The sequence below is a fragment of the Pavona decussata genome, unplaced genomic scaffold (genome assembly GCF_977016875.1).
Source record: "Pavona decussata unplaced genomic scaffold, jaPavDecu1.1 SCAFFOLD_321, whole genome shotgun sequence".
NCBI classification, from domain to species: domain Eukaryota; kingdom Metazoa; phylum Cnidaria; class Anthozoa; order Scleractinia; family Agariciidae; genus Pavona; species Pavona decussata.
The window spans coordinates 721,941-749,940 of record NW_028145711.1 but is presented as its reverse complement, the minus strand read 5'-3'; the positions used below and the strand labels follow the sequence as shown (position 1 = coordinate 749,940).

The 28,000-nt window shown below is 37.8% G+C and overlaps 2 protein-coding genes and 1 long non-coding RNA gene across 4 annotated transcripts in view; 1 reads left to right on the top strand and 2 right to left on the bottom strand.

Annotated features, from left to right (window-relative positions):
* Positions 1-20,765, bottom strand: part of LOC146453928 (uncharacterized) — a 31,333-nt gene extending 10,568 nt beyond the window's left edge. The window contains exons 1-2 of the mRNA XM_085096058.1: positions 20,258-20,765; positions 10,867-11,756 (exon numbers count right to left, since the gene is read on the bottom strand). Coding sequence (XP_084952184.1) covers positions 10,867-11,733 — 867 coding nt within the window. The 5' untranslated portion in view covers positions 11,734-11,756; positions 20,258-20,765. The remainder of the gene's footprint in view (positions 1-10,866; positions 11,757-20,257) is intronic.
* LOC146453927 (uncharacterized) overlaps positions 1-28,000 on the bottom strand; it is a 251,249-nt gene that overhangs the window by 221,942 nt on the left and 1,307 nt on the right. Inside the window, exon 2 of one of the 2 annotated variants that reach the window (XM_085096055.1) lies at positions 26,946-27,532. The exons of the other annotated variant lie outside the window; for it this stretch is intronic. Coding sequence (XP_084952181.1) covers positions 27,473-27,532 — 60 coding nt within the window. The 3' untranslated portion in view covers positions 26,946-27,472. Of the gene's footprint in view, positions 1-26,945; positions 27,533-28,000 lie in introns of those variants that run through there. 2 annotated transcript variants of the gene reach the window in all.
* LOC146453929 (uncharacterized) lies at positions 2,397-12,601 on the top strand. Its single transcript, XR_014859392.1, has 3 exons — positions 2,397-2,552; positions 4,300-4,314; positions 11,943-12,601. It is a non-coding gene; the product is annotated as an uncharacterized LOC146453929 (long non-coding RNA).

Sequence of the window (28,000 nt, the reverse complement as noted above, 5' to 3'; positions counted from 1 at the left end):
CCGTGAGAGATACAATAGATTGTGTGTCAAGTAATTGCCTATGGGAGGTTAAAAACAATTGAAAATCTTAAACAATCATCTCTATAAGTGGTCGCTTACGAGAGGTGGTCGCCTACGCGAGGTTCCATCTATAGCGATTTGACTTGAAAACTTTTGTTATTTTGGAAAAGTGGTCGCTAATGAGAGGTGGTCGCTTACGAGACATGGTCGCAAAGGGAGGTTCTACTGTATGCTGAAATTTATTTCGAGTTCTTTGCCTGCACTATGCTGTATTTCTTTGAAAAGCAAAGCATATTCTTCAATCGTAATTGATATTAGAGGCATAGCTGGCTAGCAACATTTCACGAGTTCCCTTGAAAGTCGCCATTTGCACTGAAAACACTACTATAATCGGTTTCTGTTAGTTCGGAAATAAATTAATTTCGCTACCCTTTTTATTCTATCCGGTGAGTAGCTACGTCACTGAATCCCACCATCTTAACTTATTTTTCCCGTCACAAACACGGCGTCCTCGACGCAAGCCCCACACGGCTACAGCATGTTTGACGATGTCCACATTGTTGGATCTTAAAGTCCCTAATATAGGAGGTGTACACCGGGGACTCAGTAGTTAACATGAAAAAACGTTAAATGCACACATAATGAATGGATTTGTAAGAAAATAAGCAAACCATAAGAAAAGCGGAGATTGAAAGCAAATGACCGTAGAATTGATGGAATGGTGACGATTTCAAATCTTAGCAAATCTCAGGTGTTTCCTTTTAATCGTTTACAGTTGTTTCATCAACGTTTTCATTTTAGCCTGCCCTGCAATCTTTTCCCCGAATTTTTCCCTTGGCCTGCAGTCTGCATTTTACTCCAGGTCTGTAGTCTGCAGTCTGAAGTGCACAATCTTTGTTTTTCACTCACCGAATGTTCTACCATCATTAGTATAAAGGTTGTCGAGTTGTCTTGCTCAAGGAGCCAGCCAAACAAGCCGGCTCATTCGTAAATGGGTAGTTTAGCCGTCAAGTGTATATACTTTGCGGGTAGTAAATATTCCAAAAGTAAAATTTTACCCAAATCATAAGCATGTATACTTCGTTAAAGTTTAGATTCCCATACAACAAATCGACTGTATCTTACAGAATGCTTGTCATACTTTCTCGAATATCTAAATGTGTTGGTTAAAATCTACCTTTGCTTGCCTCAATCGATTAATGCTCTCGCCCAAATGACCTCTACTATGGCTAAAAGTAAACTAAACAGTGTTTCTTACCTGCAAATGAAGAAATCTTGCCGCTCACTCGATCAACAAACCAAGCACAACAAATCAGCGAAGAACTCTTACTTTCGGGGCGGTTACCTAGCAGGGTGGAAAAACTTTTGGTGAACGACGGGGTGTCGACATCATAGTGGACTGGACTTGGGATTGGAAAAGTGTAAGATGAAACTAGCCCGCGTCGTTGACGGACTTACTGAAAACTCTGAAAAAGTTTCACTCTCATTCAAATCAAGACAGCTAGCCTTACCGAGCCTTGTCGTTTTGTTCGCCATTTCCCGCCATTTAAATTTAGCTTTTTAATTCGAGCCCGGTCGACTGCATCACACCTTCTTTGCTCGTATCCGCTCGTTTCACCGCCCAACATTTCACCGCCCAACATCTATCCGCCCTGCTTGAATCTGCTTCACCCGGATCGCCATTTTGAGTATCACGAAGACCCTGCGGACGAGGTATCCTCGGATACCCAGGGGGAGATAGTGGGGACGAGGAAACAGTCGTAACTGAGAGTGGTGAAGGGTATTAAGGTGAGCCTTAAATTGCTTTTTTTATTTCCCGGGAAATGTAGAATGGCCTTTTTTCCCCGTGAGACGTAATTTCGGTAATCGCTGTGAGCCGTGATTTTTTATAATAATTAACTATGAAATGAGAATCGGGTGTTTAATTCACCGTGAACTATGATCTTTTTTGGTAGCGGAAATTACAAAATTATCAGAGAAAATAAAGCTTAAATTTGGGGAAAAAAATGCATATACTATTACGTATTTTGGAACTTTTTAGAGTTATTTTTCCCTGATAGCCGTGAAAGTGCTTAGTTACATTTTCTTTTTCAATTTTAATAGCTCTTTCTAAGATCTGCTTTTCACTTCATAAACTGCTTTTCACGCCACATTTTCGTACCCCTTGACTTGACGTACAAGAATTTCATAAACTGCATAAATTTCTCTCTTTTAGAAGGCACCTGTTTCAGGAAGGAAATCTTCCTAACCTCGTAAGCAAAGGGTGTGACAATGTTATCGACCCATACCCTTCGATCGATTCGTTGTCCTCTCTATTCTCTGTACATGCGCAGAAAGAACTGATTGCGCTGTTTTGTGCGCGCAAGAGAAACCCAATTACAATGACGTCATAAAGAGATTAAACGCGCATTTTGGATTTTCGCCGGCGTTTACAAATTCCCATTAATAATTATGGAGAGAAAAATATTGACAATTCCATGTCATCAGCCCCCTTCGCCGGAAAGGTTACTCACCCAGTCTGATTAGGCGAGGGCTTCGTCTGCTGTACCAAGGTCAAGGAAATCAGGTAAGGCCAAAATGTTTGAGATGGTTTAACTAACTTTCGTTTTGTATTCCCTTTGCAAAATTCTTGGCACAACCGGTTATGGAAGTTGTCCTTTCATCAATTCGAAAATGAAATTTCGTGATGAAAATGCTTGCAATTACTGACTTAACGATTCAGCTTTTTTAAGTTAAATCATGAAAAAGCCTACCCACATAGTATCTAATGAGGGCGGTTAGGAAAATTTCGCCTTTTAGCATAAGGGTTTTTGCTTGGTCTTTGTTAAATCAAATTCAAAAAATTTAAGACTAGTGTCATTAAAATGCGAGCATTCAACTGGTGTCTGGCTGTAGTTTTTACTCATCTGGAATAGGTTTAGAACAGATACTTGCTGGATAAAACGTCAAGGAAAAAGAAACAACAAAAGCTCCTAATAATACTGCAATGAGGGTGTAAACGAATCAAAGTTTTGTGGAGTTGAGTGGTTTTTTGAGCGCGACTCACATCATATACCTAACCTTCCCCTTCAGTGTTACAATGATCTTATTATTAAGTGTTTGTCGGTGCTGGCAGAAACTGTTTTTCTCATAAATCCCGGATGAATCCGATCGGACAGTACTGGTATGCAGAAAAAAAATTTTTTTCAATTGTCTCACAAGAAACGCCGCAAATTGATTCGTCAGATCTTTAAATGACTAAAAGGCGGAAGAAAGAGAGAACATATGAGCTTTTCGTCTGGACACACGAAACTGTCCGTTATGCCATGCAGTACGTAAAACGGGTTCTACTGTATAATACTGGGGTAGTATTTAAAATTTAAAGTTGCTTACTTTTGTGTTTATTACTAGAAACGGATACCAGAACGTAGTACGTCTCGGCTGGTTCACCTGAACCACCATTTTGAATATCGCGAAGACCTTGAGCACGAAGTTGCCAGGAACGTGAACTCCTTTTGTCCCCGTTGCGGCTACTAAAGTACTAATTCAAAGGGTTTTTTCGCGGTATATGACGATGCATGTAATGACGATCTTATCAAGGTCTGTCCAAAAGGAAAATTAGGGGTCACTACGCATTTTAATTAAATTAGCTTAACTAGCCCTGAAAATACATGGTTGCAATTACTTGCTAAGATCGGACTTTTCACGTTGACTCCTAAGGGGAGTATAGGGAGGAAAGAAATCGAACGTTATCTTGATCGCTCCGCTCACCGATTTTTCTGTTCCCATATGCTCCACTTAAGAATCCTGCTCACAGGCTTCTTTTTACACATAGTCATACCCAGCAATCTCGTACCCAGTCTTCTCTCCACTCGACTTGACGTACGAGATTGTCAAAAACTGTCCAAATATAAATACATGTATGTAATAGGAGGCACCGCCTTTAATAGAGAAGAATATTGTGTAATTAATCATTAATCATTCTCGACATTTTTCTTCACGCGAGTCTTCTAGCTGGGTGTGAGAACATTTTTTTTTTCTTACTCAAAGCCTTTGATCGATTTCTTTACCTCTCAGCTCACACCGTACATGAGCAGCAAGAGCTGATTTCTCGGCACTGTCATGCGCGCGCAAGTGAAACCCACTTACTATGACGTAATAAAGGGACTGAAAGCACGTTTTAGATTTTCGTAGTTTACAAATTCCTACTACAAAATTATGGAGTAAAAAAAATATTCACAATTCAATATCATCAGCTCCCTTCGCGGAAAAACTGCTCACCCAGTCTGATTAGGCGAGGGTTTCGTCTGCTTTACCGAGGTGGATGGAAATCAGGTAAGGCCAAAATGTTTCAGTTGAATTAACTAATTTCTATTGTATTTTCTTTACAAAGTTCGTCAAACAACCGGTTGTGGAAGTTGTTTTTCATCAGTTTGAAAATAAAATAACCGAAAATTTTTGCAATTCAAACGTAAATGACTACAAGATTCACTTTTTTTCAACTGAGTTAAATCAAGAAAAGAATATACACGTAGGTTAGTAAAATTCCGCCTTTTAGCGGAGGATTTTTGCTTCGACTCGGTACAACAAAATAAAGCCCAGTGGTTGGTAAAAAATAAAATGATAGGGTCATTGAACCGTAAGTATTTATCGGGCAAATTCGTTTGGACTCCTGTTTCACCACAGTCAAAAACTCTCAGTTACGATAGTTTGAATTGCGAGGGTCAATTTATCTACTTTGTAGAACTCTTAGACTGTGGGAATAAGGATGGCTGGGGGATGTATGGATAAGCAAACGATGGAATCCAGCGGAGAGTAGTGGTACTGCTATTATTTCATGCTACAACAGGTTAGAGAGGGACTACTGGACTTCTATTATTGCCGGAAAAAAGCTGTTGATGTACTCCAGCTCTCACAACTTTGGGAAGTAAACTTGCAAACTTTCTTTCATGTATAAACAAAACTACCGCTAATCTGTTCATGTTGTCCTTCAGCAGAATGGTTAAGAATATATAAAACTGTTCTAGTGAGGCCTTAAGCTGCTGTTTAAAAGTTAAAACTAAAATCCAAGCTTTCGCCGATCAACGGCATTATCATCACCCTGATAATACATTCTAAGACTACCGCTGTTTTTCAGTGACATCCAGCTTCTACCACAAATGACGCATACAACAAGTTGCTTGGCGACGAAAACCTGCCGTTTAAGCAAATGGGAGAAAATAGTTTCTAAGAATTAAAACACGGATGAGACACAAGACTAAGGCGCTCACCGAAACCGATTAATTAACCTCTCTCCACAGGAAAAACCCCTTGATAACAACAAATGTACATATCCAGACTGAAAGAGGGGAACATCAAAATACAGTAGAGCCCCGGTAACTCGAACTCGGATAACTCGAACTCGAACTGAGTCTCAATTCCCTTGGATTTGACCCAACTTTTCAGTCATTTTTACTCAGTTAACTCGAACTCGGATAACTCGAAAACCCAGCTAACTCGAACTAAATTTCGTTTCCCTTGATCAAAATTTACCCCGATAACTCGAATTTCTGGTTCTTATAACTCGCCACGGATGCCCATTGAGATATCCCATTAGTTTTTCTCATCGTGTGATCGAATTCTAACACTAGAACAAAAACTGGACGACGCAAAAGGGAACATAAATTGAGTGTATTAAATAAACTAAGTTACATTCACAGCATTGCATTGTCGTAAGAATGCATAATCGTTACAGTTGTTGCAAAGTGTATTAGTTTCTTGTGAAATAAGTTTAATTTGCACTGTAAAGTGCCGAAAATCAATGAACTGTTAATTATTAACCTGGAAAATTGAATATTTTAATCGACCCCGATAACTCGAAACCCCGCTAACTCGAACGGTTTTTCGTTTCCCTTCAGAGTTCGAGTTACCGGGGTTCTGCTGTATTTCACGCGAAGTTTTGTTTCCTTTCCAAATTACAAAGACCCGGGGCCGTTCATAATTCAATATATTGGAGACTCTCCTGCCTGCAAAGGTTACTTTGTTTCCCTTCTTTTGGTCTGAGCCAAGCCAGTAAAGATTGAAAAGCTAAAACCAAGACCCCATCTCCTCTGTAAAAAAAGGTAAAATCCTATCCAGGAAAAAATGCAATTATAGAGCGATTGCTTAATTCAAAAAAGAAGATCATTTGCCAGTAAATTCATAACCGGTCGTTCCATATCTTCGCAATCTACGTCTTGAAATGCTTACTATCCCAAGTGCTCCAATCACAACTGGTATGACAAAAATTCACTTCCTCAATTCTAGATCTTTTCAACTTCCATTTCTAAGCTTTGCTAATGTTCATTATTCTCCATCCTCGTTCCCAGTGGCCTTCCTTTTCCCAGGGACCAGCAAGGGGAGGGACCCTGGGAACGAGTTTGCAGTGTCCTCCTGTTCTTTTTCCACCGCTTGCGTATCAAACATTTCTACATTAACTTTTTTTTTTAAAGAAAGGTACACCAACCGACCTTAATTATGGTAACAAGCCACATGAACCTTAGTTTAGATTGGCTCTATTTTTACCAGGATAACAATATGATAGGCAAAACATGAAAAAATATATTGTAAATATTGTTTTGTCGTCTAAAGGTGGCCATTTCGTTTGCCGAAGAATCTTCTTCCCAGAGCTCTAACGAATAATGTGAAAACATAATGCTGTAACCGGCAAAGTTTTGAAACATCCCCTGAGCACAAATGGTAAGAAACTGCATGTTCTGTCAATGAGTTAATCAAGAACTTCGCGAGGAAGTATAGTTAAGCTAATTATTGCAGCTTTTTTCATCATCTTGACCGATAGTAAATTTTTACACTTTAAAAGCAACAGCTTAGCTGTTTGAAAATGAACTGTAATGACACTTTTTGTAGGTAGAGTGCCGTAGAGTAGACGTTACATGCTGGGATTAGTACGAACTATAAAAAGAGTACATGGTGTACAAATAGCACCTAATAGGCCTTATCACGGTTTTCGACGCCATTTTAACGAGTAGGCAAACAGGCTTGAAATAACAGTGTTTGTATGGAAATCCGATGTCAAATAATTTTCATAAAACAGCGCCTCTGAAAAATTCATGAATTGGAAACTTTTGGCACTAGGAAGAGGATTTTAAGAAAAAAAATTGGAGGGATGTAGCTGTGCCAGAAAGCGTCCAGTCGTGTTTTGAACTTTCCATACATTTCCCTGTATTTTTTACCCGTGAACTACTTTTAGTAGCAGTTCACGGCTGGTTCGCTATGCAGACAAATGTATGGAAAGTTCAAAACACGACTGGACGCTTTCTGGCACAGCTACATCCCTCCAATTTTTTTCTTAAAATCCTTTTCCTAGTGCCAAAAGTTTCCAATTCATGAATTTTTCAGAAGCGATGTTTTATGAAAATTATTTGACATCGGATTTCCATACAAACACTGTTATTCCAAGCCTGTTTGCCTACTCGTCAAAATGGCGTCGAAAACCGTGATAAGGCCTATTACCTCTTGATTTAACGCTATGGCTAAAAACTGAAGCAGTGCGGTTTTCAACGAACTAGAGTAGAAACAAAAAAGCAAACATTTCTCTGTCTTGAACCTTCTTAGTCCAGTGTTATCACCGATAATGAAAGACGTGACAACAAATTTAAAGTTAATTACTTGGGCGGAGAGCCCAAGTTATAAAATAGGATATCTTCGTAAGCCTCAAATTGCAAAGAAGGCTCTACTGCGCGTGCGTTTCATGTTGGCCGAGTCTGCATGTATTCATCATAAGCCGCCATTACGGGACAAAAAACAAGGACGTAAAATCAACACAACGAATAACGTATTCTTAAAAGAAAACAGCTAGTATGTGTGTTGTCTGCTAACTCCTTCCATGGAACGAAACTAAGGGGCAACTTTCCCTTCAGGACGGAAATTTTCCAAAAGTTCGACTTCGATTAACGTCCCACGCAGACACTCTTTTGACTCTTCTCGATAAATCCCCTTTCGGTGTCAAACGTAATCGATAAGGCCAGGCCGTAAACACTGACTTTACATACAGCCGAGCAAAGTATTTCATTTCTCTGGCTGCAATATAAAAAAGAAAACGTTCAAAGACTCAATATTCAAAACCATTCTGTGGGTGAAAGGCTAAGGGTAAAGTAGGAAACTAAAACTAAAGCTTCGAAAATTAATTTCATTCGGGGTCCAGTGTAAGCGATAAGATCTATTCACCAGAACAAATGTAAACACTGAAAGTTTGTTAATGCACAGCGACAATCAACGCTTGACGTATCAATTTCTTTATTTACGTTCACTTGGACAAAACCAAAATGTGATCCTCCACGGGAAAACAGGGGAAAATGTGAACGCACGGGCACGCCAAATTGACACGCTAAACAACAGGCAGTGAGTGAAATGACACGCCGGCATCTGAGCAGTGTGTCAGAATGTACGATAAAAACAAAGGTGCGTGTTGGATCGAACAATAAAGTGTGTCAAGCCCAGCACCGGGTGAAATGGCACGCCAGGGAGTAAAATGGCACGTAAGTGACCAACATGACACGGTAGCCGTGTCTAAGATTTTGAATTTCATTCAATTTACCGTTCTCTCGTCTTGTCAAACAATCGCAAACTTGATCGGCACGCGAGCTGTGTTTCATCCAGCGGTATAAACATACGCTTACTTTAGAAACAATTTAACGTTCTTCACATGTTTTTGACAGTACCAGGGAGCTCTTTTCAATCGAGTGTGAAACCAAAATTATTCAATTCATCTTTATTAGACGTTGTTTAACGCGAAACAAACTAACGAGGGCCACGAGAAAATGTCAGATGACTTGCGTGCCCGTTTCAGCAAACATAAAACGCAAAAATTAAAACTATCAAAGGAAATTACCCTGAATATCTGAGTTAATATTGTGAATGAAATTAGAGTCTGAAAAAAATCTTCCCTCGGGGTCGAGTGTTAGCGATAAGATCGATTCATTGGAACAAACGTAAAGGCCGAAAATTTGCATATTCATACCAACAACAACTGTGTACCGCAACGCTAAACGCATTTTTATTTTTACGTTAGATAAAGCCAAAATACCAAATTCAGCACTCGGGCTTTAGCAAAACTGAAAGCCCCTTCCGATGTTACAAAACGTTGAGAGACGCCGTCGTTTGGATGCAGGAAACGAACTGCCACGCTGAAAACACCGGGAAGATTTCGGTCACGTGCTAGGCAACCAAAATCGTTCACGTGTATCAAGTTTCATCCGGCGACGCAGCATTGAGGAAGAAAATTTTTTGGCGGTTCTTGGAAGGAAAACTGGGCGGTTTCTGTTTGTTATTCAATCGCCACGGGAGCTGCAGTGTCTTTCCACTTTATAAACCTTCTTTCATTTAAAGCTCTTCTAAAACCTGGAAACACTCCCATTTGTGTCATGATGTTTTGTCCATTGACAATCACGCAAACTACTAAAAGACGGAACGTACACCTCGACGTTTGCGTTGCCTTCCAGTGCGAGTGAAGTTTATTTTCTCTTTTCCGTGTTTAATTAATAAACAAATAACTGTAGACATAATTTACAATACTTCATTCTTTGGTCACTCACAGAGCGCTTTGATTTTTTCATTCAGGTTCTGTCCCATTCCTCAGTGATCATGTAATAGATTCGTTAATAGGCCATTTTACAGTTCTGTACTAAGTGACCTGGCCTTGGATTGTAAGCGAGGCTGGGGGTGACCTTGTTTTGATGCAAACCTCACTGCTTTTCATATGCAGATCATGCTGTTCTTATGCTAACTAGTTTGCATTTACACATCAAAAGCAGTGAGGTCTGTATCAAAACAGGGTCACCCTCAGCCTCGCTTCCAATATAAGACCAGGTCACTAAGCACACAACTGTAAAAGAGCCTATTAAGGACGGTGCCTACTATTGTTACTGCGCATACGTTCTGCGCATCTCGAGATACTCGGGTTTCCTAAGGGTGGTGCCAACTAATACAGGAATATTTTTACGCGGTTTAAAACTATACGGAGAAAGCAAAACTTGGCAAATGCTTTTGGTATCTCAAAAGAAAATTGGAGGTAACCATGCATTTTTCAGAGATAATTAAGCTTCAATTAAGGAAAAAATCCCATACATTGCTTTATATTTTGGCGCTTTTTAGAGATATTATTGCTTAGTTATCTCTGAAAAATGCATGGTTACCCCGAATTTTATTTTTGAATTCCAATAGCCCTTGCTAAGATCTGCTTTTCCCGTATAGTCATAAACCGCACAAAAATACTTCGGTATTAGTAGGCACCGTCCTTAACTTCCCGAAATCGGATGTTATGTGAGGTTTGTCTCATCACACGCGTCCTATATAGAACGCATGTCTTTTCGCGCGCGTGTCATATTACACGTTATGCGTGACATTTTTCGATTCGATTGTGCGGTGTTACCAGTGAAAAAGCACAAATACCCGCCTCTGTCGCCAAAATTCCATCATTATCTTAGATGCACCTCATGGTTACAAAATCCGATATGTTTAGTAAGAGAGTAATGTTTTATTTTGTTTGCGTGACATTTTCGGTTGAACTACATCACGTTTATCACAAATACAAAGTGATCCCTTAGACTCTCAGCGAATCTTTTATCGTTCACCTGTCACCAAAGACTGAACTAACGTGCATACTCAGATACTCCTAATACAACGACGCCCAAGTAAACGCTCCCACAGTGTCTTATAATCATATGATTTTCATTGTGGTTAAGGTTAATCGCTTATAATCATATGACTTTCATAGTGGCTAAGGAGTAACGCCTCACTACTCAACTCCTCTTGACAAATCCAGCAGATGTGTTTTTCAACATGACCAGAGTGGAGTTCTATCAAATAGTTGCTTTGTGTGGACATGTCATCTGGAATGCAATCTGTAGCATCCTGGTGGGATCTCTCGTGTTTTCTTAAAAGTCCTAAGTGGCGATAAAACTTGTTGCACTGTTTGCATTTATGTGGCTTCCTTTTAGTATGAACTTCTTCATGTCTCCTTAGCGTTCCTTCTTGACTAAAACACTTGCCACATTGTTTGCATTCATATGGTTTCTCTCCAGTATGAACTCTTTCATGTCTCCTTAGCGTTCCTGCTCGACTTAAACACTTGCCACACTGTTTGCATTCATAAGGCTTCTCTCCACTATGAACTCTTTTGTGTTGCGTTAGATGTCCTGCTCGACTAAAACACTTGCCACACTGTTTGCATTCATATGGCTTCTCTCCACTATGAACTCTTTTGTGTTGCGTTAGATGTCCTGCTCGACTAAAACACTTGCCACACTGTTTGCATTCATAAGGCTTCTCTCCACTATGAACTCTTTTGTGTTGCATTAGATGTCCTGCTCGACTAAAACACTTGCCACACTGTTTGCATTCATATGGCTTCTCTCCAGTATGAACTCTTTCATGTCTCCTCATATCTCCTGCTCGACTAAAACACTTCCCACACTGTTTGCATTCATAAGGCTTCTCTCCAGTATGATTTCTTTTGTGTTTCCTTAGCTTTCCTGCTTCACTAAAACATTTGCCACACTGTTTGCATTCATAAGGCTTTTCTCCAATATGGACTCTTTCATGCGTCCTAAGATTTCCTGCTTGACCAAAACACTTGCCACACTGTTTGCATTCATAAGGTTTCTCTCCAGTATGGACTCTTTCATGTCTTTTTAGATCTGCTGCATCACGAAAACATTTGCCACACACAAGACATTTGTAAGCTTGGGCTCTTTTATGCCTCGAGAATCTTGGCATCCTGCTTAAGTGCTGTTTACTATCTGAAACGCAAATTAAATAATCATATGAATGAATGGAACCGAAAATGTGAACAAAACGAATCATGCTGTGAGGCTTTACAACATCTAAACATCGGCACGCGGAGCGTGCAAGAGCTACTTTTGTATTGTGTAAATGGTCCTTCGGTCATCGCATGTATCTAATTTGTAGTACTTTGTGTTTTCCAGGACATAAGCCAACCAACAAAGTTCAGTACAAAATGTCATTGATGTTTTTCATGAGGTAAAGCATGAGTCAAATGTGACGCTGGCATTATGGAACGTTCAAGTACGTGCCTCTTATCATCGTCAACTTTAGGTCTCTGGACTGGCTTACAGGCTTGAAATCACATCGATGTTAACAAAGACACCTAATGCTGTAAATTGAAGCTCTTTTTTTGGATAACAGAAGATTATTGAAGATGATAGTATTGAATGTCGCAAGCTGCAGACCTGACTCACCATGAAAAGAATAATTCGTCGTGCGGAACAAGACAATAGAATTTTCACTTTCTGATGAGACTCCAAGAGGTGGGGCTGGGGGGCTACACGACTTGGTTATTGGTAGGGATATACCACTCAGGCCACAAAATTTAAACTCTGGAGGGGTTTGTATACTATTGAAAATGATTCATCGTTCTGGGAATCTAAAATAATGCATGTTTGATTCTAAACCTCCTTCCGACACATCAAAACAACCTCCAATGGCCAAAACCATTCTTTAATATGAGTTGTAGGAAATAAAGATACATACACTTGCTGCAACAAGTGACACACATTATTTTTTTGCCTCTGCCTATAAAGTGTGGAGTTGAGATTCACCCTGACATCACCCTGACTTCTCAGTATTAAAAAAACAAAATGCGACGACCATGTTGCTCATAGAGAAACTAAAACCCTGCTCATGTACAACACACCCACTGTTCTCAAAACTACATTTGAAATAGAAAAAATCACCAAGTGTGATTACTAAAGTAAAGAAGTCACATGTTTTTCCTTCTGTTCCATGTAACTCACTGTATGTATACCCTTTTCTTAAGTCTTAGACTGGGTTGCATGGCGGCATTAGCAGCAAAACAAAATGAATAACTCACAAATCATTACAGAATTAATATTATCCACAGCATGTATAATATGTATAATTATATTAATTATGGGGTGAAATAAAGTATTGTTCTTGTTGTTGTTAATTGCGTCGACGAAGGAGACGCTCCCTAAGTGAGTCGTCCCAATACTGTCCATCATGCCCAGCACGCGCGTTCCTTAGCGCGAGAAATCGAGAAAAGAGGTTGAATGTCGGTGCGATTTTGCACCGTCACAATAGCATTATGAATATGACAGTCCATCATGCCCAGCGCGTTTCGTACCCAGTGCCTACCGCTGTACATGTTCCTGAGCGCGAGTAATCGAGAAGAGGTTGTATATCGGATAGGATTGTATATCGGATGGGATTGATATAAAAATAGATATTAATGTTTTGAAAAAAAAAAAAAACACACACACACACACCCACGCGCGCGCGCGCGTTTCGGGTAAATAACCCTTGCTCAGTGTGGAGTAAACCGCTTTTTGTACTTAGAACCTACCTCTGTGCACATGCATGTTACTAAGCGCGAGAAATCGAGAAAAGAAGTTGTGTATCGGATATGATTGTTATAAAAATAAATATCAAAATGTGTCAAAAATAGTTTAAAAAAAACCATAGACGTTTCTTCAGTGTGGTCATGTCATGCATCTCCGAGGAACTTTTCTTTCACTGTTCATTATAAAAACGTCATAATAGCATCTTGACGTCCCGAGTGCGTTTCGTACCGTTCCTCGTGGTTTCGCTGCGAAAAGTACAAAACCAAAAGTACAAGACAAGGTAAGATCCTTTTCTTTCTGAAATATCCGCCGCATCCTTGGTAGGACGCCATGTAAACACATGGGACTGGTTGCATAAAACGTTTGTAGGAAAACACTGCTGTTGACAATTGTTCCCATACAATAACCTAATGTTTTGCAAATATACTTACAGGTTCCTGTAATCTTAACATGATTTATGCAACCCAGTTAGAAGCCTAGCGGCCTAAGTCGACGCACTATAATCTTCGATTACTACTAGTATGTCTGCCATAAATTGCTTCAAATATTCACGACAACCTTACGTACTCTTATGGTTCCATCTGAGACAATTGCTTTTTTTATACAATTTACCAACAAGTACGTTTTGCTAAAAAGATTGCCGAAAAATTTCGGTAGTTCTAATCTACGAAAAAAAGTTATCATAAGACTAAAAATAGAACACACTCGAAGACAGCACCTGGATACTAGTAGTGGTATGAAGATAGAAAGCAGTAAAAGAATTGAGAACAAAAAACCTTAGACTAACTACAAAAAACACCAATGTAACATTGTTTTCCTTAATCAACCAAGCCTCCCCTAGACGGGATATTTTTGTCCACTATTGTACTAATTGTCAGCATTTATAGGACTGAGGGGGGTCTAGAAAGAAAGGCTTTTGTCCCTGGTAGAAAAGATCAAGCAACTACATTTCATAATTTAGCGACGATTTGAGATTACAGATACCAGATCTGTCCTCGAAGCATAAAGGTTTGTTTCCGTTCTAAAAAACGGCATATTGGAGTCTTGTTGAAAATTTACGTGTGGCCAACAAGGTCGCCGTTTTGATAGCCGTTCTTAATAGTTTAGTTCCCGGTTAGTTCGCCCAAATTCTATACGTTAAAGGGCTTGCAACAATCGCGAAGAACCCAAATGACCAGAATTAAAAGTTTTAAATGACGCTGCACTAGCGTTGAAGTAGTAGACCTTCAGCAAGGGGTCGAGGGTCGAGTCAATGCCGAGGTTTACTAATGAGCGTCACTCTTGCACAAAGGAAACAATAGACATGCCCAGGCTTCCCCACTCTATACCCACACTGATTGGATCTCACCTTAAGATTTGTATCGTCAGTTTGAATAAAAAGCGGTTAGATTTCGAAAGCGCTATTGTTCTTGCAATCGCTTTGCTGGGAAAACTTTTTTTCGATTTTCAAAACGTTAGTACCGTTGAAAATGGCTTTTTTCACCAACGTTATTGATCTTCAAGCTGCCTTGAGCGCTTGTTTAACTGTCCGCGACTGGGAGGTGTTGTTTGAAGCCCCGTTTGCTGGGAAAATTTATCTCCGATATTTCAGGTTATTCGTGACGATTATCGATCATTACCGTTAAAAAACAAAACACACACACATATATACACAAAGTGGCGCTGAAAACTCTATATTTCAAGTTTGTTTGACTATTACAAGACCGTTTTCTCCTATCTGTCTTGAGGAAATGAAAAACTATGAAAGTCACGCACCGTTAGTCAGTTAATTATGCGGGTCCACGAGCCTTAAGTTGCATACAAATTAGTTCAGTTCTGCAGTTTCAGTTTCTTTGACAGTATATTGCCATCATTCTTCAATGATTACTTAGGATTAAATAAGGATGTTCATAAATACAACACAAGATAACTTGGCGAAATACAAGGGAAACTTAATATGGAACAATTTACCAAAATCTATCAAAGAAATGAAAGCTTATTCAAGAAACTCCCAATAAAACACATTTTCTCCTCCAAAAGAAAGAGAAAAACATCAATCATTCACAGTGAACAATTTTAGTAAAAGCATACGTTACATCAACTCTATAAAACATAAAATAATAATGAATAATATACTGTATATCACAGCCATGTGTTATATTGAATCAGGGGGTCCCCTTGTAAAGCCCCAAACTGAAAGGGTTTGCTAAGAGCTCCTGCCCAATAATTTAATATGATACCTCATGTAATTGCTTTGAAATAGACAAATGAAATAATGAATTGATTGATCGATCAATCGATCGATCGATTGATTGATTGATTGATTGATTGATTGATTGATTGATTGATTGATTGATTGATTGATTGATTGAATGATTGATTGATTGATTGACAGCTCTAGAGGTAAATGTTCGTTCTCTAGCACATTGATAAGAGGAATGTTCAAAGGCTGCATTCCCACTTCAAGCCCCCGGGTTACATTAATATCATAATTATTGGCAAGGATAAATGTTGCATGCAAGACTAGCAGGAAAGAGCAATACTTTGTCACTTTCTGTTAAGTAATCATTTCTAAACCTGTGAGCTTTTGCTCACTGCAAGAGCTGAAATACAAGTGTGCCTTTTGATCAAAGCAACCACGTGATTGAGTGACAACAATAGAAATATTTTTTTAAAAAATAGCTCAGAAGCAGTAAGTTAGAAACATTTGATTAAACTGCTTGATAATGCTACTGCTATGTTAATGGTATTCTACAATACTGATACATGCATACGGGGCATGAAGAAAGTTTTTTTTTTAAATGTTATGTTTTCATTATCAGTTTATATGTCACTTTAAGGATCTGTAAACAAAGTGTTTTGAAATGTAATGTTGGATATTTTTGGAGTCCATTTTAATGAAAATAAAATAATAAAAAATAAGTTTATTTTTATAAATAATACTTGATATTCCCTTGACCTGTCAGAAGCATTTTTTTTTTTCAATTCTATGTTCTACAAAAATGTTACACTAGTGGTGATCAGGTTAGCCTCAGGTAATAGCAGCTACACAAGCTTGTGATTCACTAGGATGCATGGCAGATGCATAAAAAAATGTAGGGAGCGTGAGGGAGGGAGACATGCAAGGAGAAAGATTTGGCTCCCTTCCTCACACTCAACGCTCTTTTTTGCCTCTATATATTTGTCATGCACCTGCCACACAGGCTAATGATTCGCCTGTTGAACATAACACAAAACTTGTGGCACTCCGTCCACTTCTACTGCTGCACCTTTTCTTCCCTGGTGATGGTGGAAGTTCACAGTCACTATCATCACTCTCACTAACACTCAAACTATATCTGTCACTCACCATTCTTACAACCTACAATGACAGTGTTGTCTCCATCACTTTCATCATCTTATAACTGGCCATGCAGTAAAGAACACATTCAAAAATGCCCACAATAAAATAATTATTATTGAGTTCATTTCCAAAAGAATGATTTTTAAAGAGAATCTAATTACATGCGACTTAAACAGATTATAAGGTTACCATCAGTTTGTATGATGTCAAGATTAAAAAAATGGTAAGGGGCTAGATTTTCAAAGATGGCACATTGAGTAAGTAGTCTTTACATGGCAAACCCAAAAAACTAAACAGGCATTTTTTAGTGTGGTTTATAAGTTGAAACCACTGCACTCTCTAAAGTTATGCAGTGAATATCAGCTGTGTCCTCAAATAATGTTATACAGTACCAGCCATTTTAGCTGAGGTTTTAAGGTTTAACAGGGAAACGGGGAGAAGAGGGAATCATGGTACTTTACCATGGTTTGAAGGATATATCATGAGTGGGTGTTGGGGGGCACAGAAAAAATTCACTAAGGACATCAGTTGGGTGCTTCCAAGAAATGTAAGGGAAAAAATAAATAACAACAATAGCCTTCCCCCACCAATTTACATGAATTAATTATTATTTACACAATATCTTTATTAATGGTAGCCTGAAATGCAGTCATTTTTAGTTTTACACTGGTCAAATTACGCTCCTCCCCACAAATGCCCCCTTACTGGAGGTCAGAATTCCTTTGCCACCTCTCAGCCAATGACATTTTACCTACCAAAGTCTAGATAATTGACTTTCACTATTTAGCAAAAGACATAACACTTACTGGGGATTCAACTGTATGTCAAATTTGTTTTCGCAAAATACCTCAAAGGTTGAGCTTAAAAAAGATGCTTTCTGTTACCCAGTCAAGGGCACTGTGGATTTTCTTTAGTTTTATTCAAAAACAATGCAAAACAATTTAAGTTTAGAAGGCAGGTTAGTGTGAGAGTGCATAGTAGAGTGCACTTATAATTTAGAAAAAAACTTGTTAGCAGCGAGCACTTAATAAATTTTCCATTAGCAGCAAATTTTTATAATTATTATTTTTAATTTCACATGTCATCTTATTGGAATGCGCCTATTGGTCTGAGTGACACCTCAACAATACAGAACACTTTTACATCTTAACAATAACATGAGTTAACTTATGTTTCTATTGTGTCTTTTCAACTGAACTTGGCAGCCATATTTATAGGAGTTCACACAGAGATAGATTTATTTCTGTATCAAAAAACCTACAAAGCACAATTAACATAATTTTGTGCAATCTTTTACAATAATCCAAGCATGCGAGGAATTGCAAAGATTTTGCAAGCACAAGCAAGTGAGCGCTGGTCTAAATTTTGCAAGAAAATCAAGCAAAGGCCAAACTTTGCAACCACTAGCTAATTTTAATGGATCATTTGATACCCCTACTTGATGATGACATCATGAAGCTTCCAAAATGTTGTTTGTTTTTATTATCACTCAATTTCATTTAAAAGGTCATTCAAAATCATTCTTAATTACAAAAATAATAATAATAATAATAATAATAATAATAATAATAATAATAATTGACAATTATTCACTGAAGTGGAGGTTAATAGTGATGGATATTTACCGAGCTGCAAAACAGCAAGGTAAATATCCATCACTTTCAATGACACAAACTGAATAACTAGTGGACCAAAAAAATATTTCATTTCTGACAATATACCGACAAATGGTATGAAATTTGAAAATCTTGCCCGCCACTCAGAAAGCGATTAGTTATTGGAGAAAGTTCCATCTCACTTTCTTGCAGACAAAAAAAACTATTGGAGACACTTGTTTAGTTCCTACAGTGTCATTTCTTCAATTTTTTCTGTAAAATTCATCTTGTTGTTGAAACTATGCTAAAAAATATTAGATGTTTCATTGTTTTCATTGTAATTTTAGTGCTCGGCAGTTTTCGTAAACAAGGGATTGCATTTCATTTTTCACCTTAGAATATGAGGTCGAAAAGGTTAAATAACTTACCATTTGATGCCGTCAAACCAAAATTTGTTACCATTTGTGTATTTCTTTTAACAGTCGCCTCCTTTATCAAAATAATTTCCTCTTAAGTAACCGTGGCGAACAGGAAGCCATCTTGTTTCTCTTTGGCTGCTCGGAGGTGAATAGTACTTGGCTAATCACCTCCTAGCTAGCCAATCAGTTCGCGCAAGAAGTACTATTCATTTGTGTGGTATATACCAATGATTATTATAATAATAAACTTTATGTAGGGAGGGTGACAATTCACAATACATGCATCTGAAGAACTGGTGGTTCTTCTTAGATAATGTATCACTCATAAAACATCAACCAAAATATCAAAAATAGAGGATGTACCAAGGTGTACGACATATAAAACTTAAATACAATGGCTGAATAACAACAAGAATAAACACTGGATCATAACCGAGTTAAATTAAAAAACTGTGTTCTATCAGTAACTGTAAATACAGACTGTAGATAACAGAACAAGGGCAAAATTCAGTGAACAGATTGCAGACCATGATTGAAATACAGACTAAGCTGATTGTTATAACACAATGAGGTTGGAACCAATGAGCCATTGACCTACTTTCAGGCCTGAATAAAATGGATTGTATGGATAGGATCTGAAATATTCTTATAACAGGGTAAAAACTTTAGCTTCAATTTCTTTTGTCGTGCAGGTGTGACCATTGCTTGTTGTCCCAAAATGTTGTTTCTCGTCACAACTGAGAGAGATTTGTATTGAAGGAGCTTAATGTTTTCCTCCTTTTGTTTATGCTTTTATAATAATTGGGAGGTGTAGACCTGGGACTGAGTAGTTAACATGAGCGTGTGTAAAATGCATGCATCAACACTCAATTGAAAAGAATGGACTTGTAAGCAAATAAGCAAACCAGGAGAAAATGCTGAGATTAAAGGCACATGATGGTAGAATTGATCGTATGGTGACGATTTCAAAGCTTAGGAAATCTCTTGTGTTTTTTAATTGTTTTAACTGTTGTTTCAGCAACGTTAACATTTTCCCCTGCTCTGCAATCTCTTCCCTGCATTTTGCCCTTGGTCTGCAGCCTGCATTTTACTCCGGGTCTGTAGTCTGTAGTTTGTAGTCTGTAGACTGCTTTTTTTCAAATCTAAGTTTTCCATTTTATCAAAATCAGGCGAATCGACGTGAGTTCGGGCGATATACCGTCGGGCGAGTCGACTTTCGGGCGAAACAACCGGATTCCGCCAGTCTGTTTTTCACTCACCGATGTTCTACCATCATTAGTAAAGTTGTCGACTTGTTTGGCCCAGCAAACCAGCCAACAGGCCGGCTCATTGGTAAATGGGTAGTTTAGCCGTTATTTCAAAAGTCAAGTTGTACCAAATCATAAGCATATCTACTTCAAACGTTTAATAAAGTTTAGATTCCCATACAAAAACTCGACTGTATTCCGCAGAATGCTTGTCCTACTTGGCCGATGTCAAATGTGTTGGCTATTAAAAATCTACCTTAGCTTACCTCAATCGATTAATGCAGTCACCCTATTACCTCTACTACGGCTAAAAGTAAACTGAACAGTTTTTTCTTACCTGCAAATAAAGAAATCTTGCCGCTCACTCGATCAACAAACCAAGCTCAACAGATCAGCCATGCTCTTACTAACGGGGCGGTTACCTAGCCTGGTGGAAAATTTATTCGGCAGAGCATTGGAAGACGACATCCCAGTGGACTGGACTTTATAGCCTGCGTAGCAATCGTTTCCGTTTCTTTCAAGCCAAGTGGGTCAAGCGCGCGAGGGCATTGGGGAAAAAGGAGATTTTTACCCAATGCCCTCGAACACACCCCGCTTGGCTTGAAGGAAACGGAAACGACTGCTACGCAGGCTAACTGGACTTCGGATTGGAAAAGTCCGGTTGTTACCGAGGGTTATAGCCCATCTGCGGCGAAGGCTAGTTGAAATCAAAGGTACTAATCTTTTGGTAGCATTTGCTTAGTCTTTGTGTTGATTACCAGGAAAGGTTTCCAGAACGCGGCACTTCTCGGCTGCTTGAACGGGCCGGCTGAACCTGCTTCATCCGGATCGCCATTTTGAGTATCGCGAAGATCCTGAGGACGAGGCATACTTGGATACCCAGGGGGAGAGAGTGGGGACGAGGAAACAGTCCTAACTAACTACGTAATAGTAATAGTCGCACTAATTCGGTTGAGAAAAGATAACATCGGCCTAAGGGAGGTGACGTCATCGGGTTATTCTTCGGAGCAGCCACGAACCGAGATCCGATTATACCGGAAATTGACCTGCATTCACTCTCTTTCAGTAGTAATGGCGGACGACGTCGGGGAAATAAAGACTTCGAACGTTTGTTAGGATTCGTTATGGTAGAATACAGAGTTCTTTCTACTTTCGTTTCTCGGCGTCTGAACACTGACCTCAAGGATTTTACGTTCGATTTGTGGAAGAAACGTGGAACTATGAAAACAGTCAAGATTTGCGGCAAGATTTCCGCACAGCCCCATACATTAATTATGCATACAGTCTTTGTTCAAAGGAAACAATAGGGATAACAATTAATAGTGCGCCGTTGGGATTACTTCGCTTTGTTCCTCTTAGTTTTATATTTTCTTTCTAAGTCTATATGGGCTTTGCCGAAATCTTCGAATTTTAGGGAAAAAATATGGAAAATCTAAACAAAATTGGACAATTTTAGCAATTTTTACACATTTCAATTTGTCCTCGTTTTAAAAATGTTTAGAATTGAGTGACATGTTTTCGCAAAGCCGTAAAAATAGAGGCAGATTAACCAGTGGTTTTTAATCGCGACTGTCGTTAACTATCAAAAATAAAGTATTTCTTTACCTTTCTTTTTGTTTTACGTTCTATTTTTGCTGCTGTCGTTCCTAAAATAAAGCCAGAGGTTCTCGCTAACATAGAAGTGCGGGCTTCATGTGTTACGGTATCTGATATTTCGTCTACCTCCGGCGTATCTCGAAGAGCGCGTAGAGCGCTACAATGCTTTGTCAGTCCTGGTGAACTTCGTAAAGGCTGGCATCTTACAATATATGCCAATATTGCTCGTCTTTAGGGCATTCTTGCACCCAACTGGCGGACATTTCACGGACAGCAAGTTTAGATTGTGTTCCTTGTACTATTCTGTTCACCATTCGTAATCCGCAAGGATACTGGGCGACTTTAAAAGGCGATTAAAGGCTTGGAACGATGGGCGAAGGTCAGTCAAATTACAGACGTAGTAGCATGGCACTGACGTAGGGGAAGCGATGGACGAAACAGCAAAGGACGCAAAAATAATAAGACGACGATTCGGAGCACAAGCAACAACTACACGATTTGAAGTCGGACAAGAGTCGTTAATGCTCTATAACTCACTATAACATGGTTGCAAGGGGCTATGACTAGGAGAAATACACAAACCGAGACTGGCCAATCAAGGGGCGAAAATGACGCATTTTCCCGTGAAAATTACAAGGCAAGTGCAATGCACAGGAAAAAATTACCTCTGTATTGTTATGTAGATTTTTAAAGGCTTACAAAAAATAAAATATATTTGTTGAGAGGTAATTTCCAACAAATCCCTCGTAGTCTAGTGGTAAAGCAGATGGACAGGGAATCCAACGCTAACAGTAAGGCTTCAGTTCAAGGCACGGTATGGTAGGTAGACCGAAAAAAAAAAGAAAGAAAGAAAAAGATAAGCGTTAGGGGGCTGGGGTAGAGGAATAAAGAAAATGGGATTGGGAAAATGAAGAGAAAAAAGGAGAAAAAGTCATGACACGACGAAACCCTCTTTTATTGATGCAGTAAGTATTATTTGCAATGTATATATGCAAAACACATGGGAATAGGTTATTGTCTTTTAAAACAATGAAGCGCATACATAATTAATATATCAGCATGCATAATTAATGTATGGGGCTGTGCGGAAATTTTTCCAGATTTGCTCAGGTAACATCGACCTACGGGAGGCTAACATCGACCTAAAGGAGATTAACATCGGCCTACGGGAGGTTAACATCGACCTAAGGGAGGTACGTTTTATAGCACCACGTTCGTATCGTATGTGTTATACTGGCACAATCGTACACATGGAAACCTTATTTGCAAGCATTAAAACTTACAATCTTGCAGGAGCTTTTCTTATTATTGACCTGAGTGTGATTTCATTAATTTTATTACCAACTCATAACATCCACGTACAGGAGGTTAACATCTACCTTAGGGAGGTACAGTGGCTTGCAGTGTATATTTTATAACTTATGTACCATAAAAGTCAATTCATAGGCATAGAAGCTTACTCTCTAGTAGGGAAACTTGGGATCATAAGGAGCTTTTCTATCATTGACTTGAATTTCATAAATATTTTCATTTTTACCAACTCATAACATCCGCCTATAGGAGGTAAACATCTACCTAAGGGAGGTTATGGTATTATAATAAGGAAGGATGGACTTGAAGAAAGCTTACAAATCTTAAGGGGCTTTTGCATTTCTTGTACATGCCATTTTAGAATAAATTTATTTATAAATAATAATAATAATTATTATTATTATTATTATCATCATCATCATCATCATTATTATTATTATTATTATTATTATTATTATTATTATTATTATTATTATTTGAAAAGCCTTTTAATCTCACTAGAATGAGATAAATGAGAGTTTTCTCATTTTTTTATTTACACTCATAACATGGAATACAGTGAAAGGCAATTGTTCTCTTGTTGTTGTTGTCATTTTTTTCTTGGTTGACCCCATCAACCTGTAATTTCCACATTAAATTTAGCTAGAAGTGACTGTTTATGACTGTAGAAATGATAGATCATTTTTAAAAAATATAACCCTTAATATGTCAGAATTTATTTTAATTTGATTTGTGATCTGACTTACAAGAGGTTTGACTGTTTGACTGCTTCATTTTTTATTTGCCATTAACCAAAAAATACAACATAAATACATTAAAGATGATACACAATATTCCTACTAAACTATTTACAAGATGAAATGTGTTAAAGGCTAGGAAGCCTATATAGAAGCCTGGGGCTTATTAACTATAGGCATCCTGGAACTATAGGATAAACCATAGAAGTTAATGTTACTGAATGAAAATTCCAATTTTTTTTTTTTAAAAGAAGAAAGAAAAAAGAAAAAAAGAAAAAAAAAAAAAAGAAAAAGGTGTGTAGCTCAACAAAGAGTCAATTTAACTTAGAAAGAAGGAATTTTCTAAGTCTTTTGCCAAACTGATACTTTCACTGTTTTGAATTTCACGACTAAGCGAGTTGAAAAGCATAGGACCTTAAAACCGAATTGAGAATTTTCGAAGATTAGTTCGACAATAAGGTATATAGAAGGTATAAGGTATATGTGGGAGCAGGGACGGCGCAGTGGTGAGAGCACTCGCCTCCCACCAATGTGGGCCGGGTTCAATTCCCGGTCTCGGCGTCATATGTGGGTTGAGTTTGTTGTTGGTTCTCGTCCCTGCTCCGAGGTTGGAATTTCTTGTATTATAAGAATGTATCTGGCTTGCAAGAGTAAACATATCGCGAAAATAATTTGGAAGTAAGCTTCTTTTAAAAAGATACATAAATTTACCTATTTGGTATAAATAAATGTCAGAGAATTTTAAAATGTCCTGTTCTTTAAAAAGGTTACACCAGTATGAGCATCAAAAGAAACTTTAGATATTATTCTGATTATCTTCCTTTGCAGAACAATAATCCGATTTAAATTAGACTGATATGTCGATCCCCACTCAGAAACACAATAAATTAAGTAAGGGTAAACTAGACTATAGTACAAGGAGCGTAAGGAGGTTTTGGGAAGGCAAAAACTAGACTTATAAATAATACCTATTGATTTTGATATTTTTCTAGAAACACTAAGAATGTGAGGCTTCCATGACAAATGCTCATTGAGGATAACACCTAAAAATACTGTCTCTTTCACACGTTCAATTGCATTGTTGTCAATTTGAATAGATATATCAAGTGTTTTCCTCCTTTGGGGTCGTCTAAAAACCATAAAATTTGATTTTTTAAAGTTAATGGACAGCTTGTTTGCTCGACACCATTGAGTTAATTTAAGCATTTCAGAATTCAAGATTCCAGGAAGCAAGTTAAAATCTTTGTGGGAGAAAAATATGTTTGTATCATCTGCAAAAAGAATAAAATCCACGATCTTTGACACGTTACACAGATCATTTATATAGAGTAGAAAGAGTAGGGGACCTAGTATAGAACCCTGAGGCACCCCGCACTTAATTTCGCAAGACTCCGAACTGACACCATTAAATTCCACATATTGTTGTCTATTGCTTAGATAGCTTTCGAACCCTCTACGTGAAGTGCCACGAACACCATAATGCTCTAATTTTGAAATCAAAATGTTATGATCAACGGTGTCAAAGGCCTTGGACAAGTCTATAAAAATACCAACTGTGCATTCCTTATTGTCAATGGCGGAAGAGATTTTGTCATATAAACAAGTAAGAGCATAAGCGCTAGCGGTGGAGTGATGCTTGCGAAAACCATACTGATTGTCAGAGAGAATGTTATGATTATTAAGAAACCTTAAAAGACGATTGTACATTACTCTCTCATTGCTTACTACAGTACATTAACAATATTGGTTTTATTTTATTTCTTTTCAGAATGCAATACTTAAATTGCACAGACCGCTGAAGAAATAGCTACTTCAAAGACACAGGTCTATGACTCTTTAATTCCACAAAAGACATTGTGTACTCAATTCATACGCATAGAAGCTTACTCTTCAGCAGGGAAACTTTGGGTCATAAGGTGCTTTTTTATCATTGACTTGAATTTCATTTTATTTTTACCAAGTGATAACAATTCCACCTGCGTATACAGGAGGTAAACATCTACCTGAGGGAGGTCATGATGTTTATAGCACCATGCAAGTATGTATTATAATAGGGAAGAATTGACTTGAAGAAAGCTTATGAATTTTAAGGGGCTTTTGCACTTCATGCTCAAGGCCCTCAAATTTGGAATGACAACCCTCTTGATTTAGGTAATTCACTTACTATCTCGAATTGTAGACAAAAACTTAGAGATTACTTCCAATCAAATTGTGAATTCATGTCCTTTTGAACTCTCGTGTACACGGCTTAGCTTAATTTAATATTTTATTTGTTATTTATTTAATTTTTTTTCATTTAAGTTATTATTATTATTATTATTATTATTATTATTATTATTATTATTATTATCACCACTATTATTGACATTAATATTTATCTATTTATTTATTTATTTATTTATTTATTTATTTATTTATTTATTTATTTATTTATTTGTAAACTGTGAAGTAATTGCACCATTTTGACCAAGCTCCTGTATGAATTGTGCCATATAAGCCCCCAGCTTCGGCATCTCAATATCGATTTACAGGTATTACTTATTACCATGCACTCTCTTGTACTATCATTATGAATAAAGAGCATCATACATTATATTGCCTCAGTTGTTCAATAATTATTGTCTTCAAACAGAAGAAAAAAAAAAGAGAAAAGTCCAAATTCTCCAATGCCAAAGGTACAGTGTAAATTCAGTTCAATTTCTCTACCCCAGCCAAATTCAATTCCCTTCTTCCCAGGCATGGTACATGGTCAAATGCCATGTGGGAGGGGGGGGGGGGACAAGGCATTTATTTTTTGTTCAAATTTGACTTGTTCTCCAACTCATGACAACGTTCCACCTGTATTTAGAAGCATAGAGCTTACTTGATAACAAATGACACGTCATGAGCTTAAAACATGAAAATGAAAACATTTAGGGGTGGTCATTTGGATCTTTTGAAAAGCACACTCAAAGGTTCATGGCATGGCTCAATTTCATTTTGACCTTTACTTGAGGTACTGATTTGTTGACTTACAAAATAATAGCTCTTTATGTCATATCTTTTTGACTCAATAGCCATAAAGGTTAGCAACCATAACTGTAATTGAATATGGATATTTGAAAGATATATTTCAATATCAGGTGAAAGATTAAGTGGAAGAAAGACCCTCAGTTATATTTTTGGGATTTCTTTTCACAACAGCTTAAGGACGGTGCCTACTAATAGCAAAGTATTTTTGCACGGTTTATCACTATGCGGGAAAAGCAGATCTTGGTAGCGGGTATTGAAAGCCAAATTTAAGGAAATTGGGGGTAACCACGCATTTTTTAGAGATAACCAAGCAACAATAATTGTTGCTTGGTTATCTCCAAAAAAATGCGTGGTACAATACAATGTAGGGCGCTTTTTTCCAAATTGAAGCTTTATTATCTCTGAAAAATGCATGATTTCCCCCCAATTTTCTTTTTGGAAACCAAAATCACTTGCTAAGTTCTGCTTTCTCCGCATAGTTTTAAAGTGCGCAAAAATATCCCTGTAATAGTAGGCACCACCCATAGGAAACCCGAGTATCTCCAGATGCACAGAACGTATGCGCAGTAACAATAGTAGGCACCGTCCTTAAGTTCTAGAAAGGACTAAGAATCTTTCTTCCAATTAGACATTACTTAAAAATGTTGGTCATTTTGTATCTTTGTACTCTAAGTGGTACATATATACCAATCTACACAATTTCCGGCCAGAGAGGAACAAAATTATGACCATTTGCATCCAATCCATCATAATTATATGGGAGAGCCTCCGTCAATTAACCCTACAAACTTGAATATCAAATTTTACATAATTTTGCCACATGACGAGAGGTCAAGCTTGACAATAACAATTCAACAACATCTGTTGTACACAATGTCTTTTGAGGAATTGATGAGTCATAGGTGTCTTTGGAGTAGCAGTTTCTTCAGCGGTCTGCACAGTTTAAGTATTGAATTCTGAAAAGAAATAAAATAAAGCCAATATTGTTAATGTACTGTAGTAAGCAGTCAAACAGTCAAACCTCTTGTAAGTGATCACAAATTAAATTAAAATAAATTCTGACATATTGAGGGTTATATTTTTAAAAATGATCTATCATTTCAACAGTCATAAACAGTCACTTCTAGCAAAATTTAATGTGGAAATTACAGGTTGATGGGGTCAACCAAGAAAAAACGACAACAACAACAAGAAAACAATTGCCTTTAATCATCATAACAGCTATTATGCTATTTTAATGCACCTGCATTTTTTCTATTTAAACCCATAACACCTCTCACAGCAAATCTTTATGGCCGTAAAATTGTTTCATTAGATGAATATAAATGGCCCAGCATAGGTCAGTGTGTTGCCAAAAAATAATATTGATAATAATATATTCCATGTTATGAGTGTAAATAAAAAAATGAGAAAACTCTCATTAA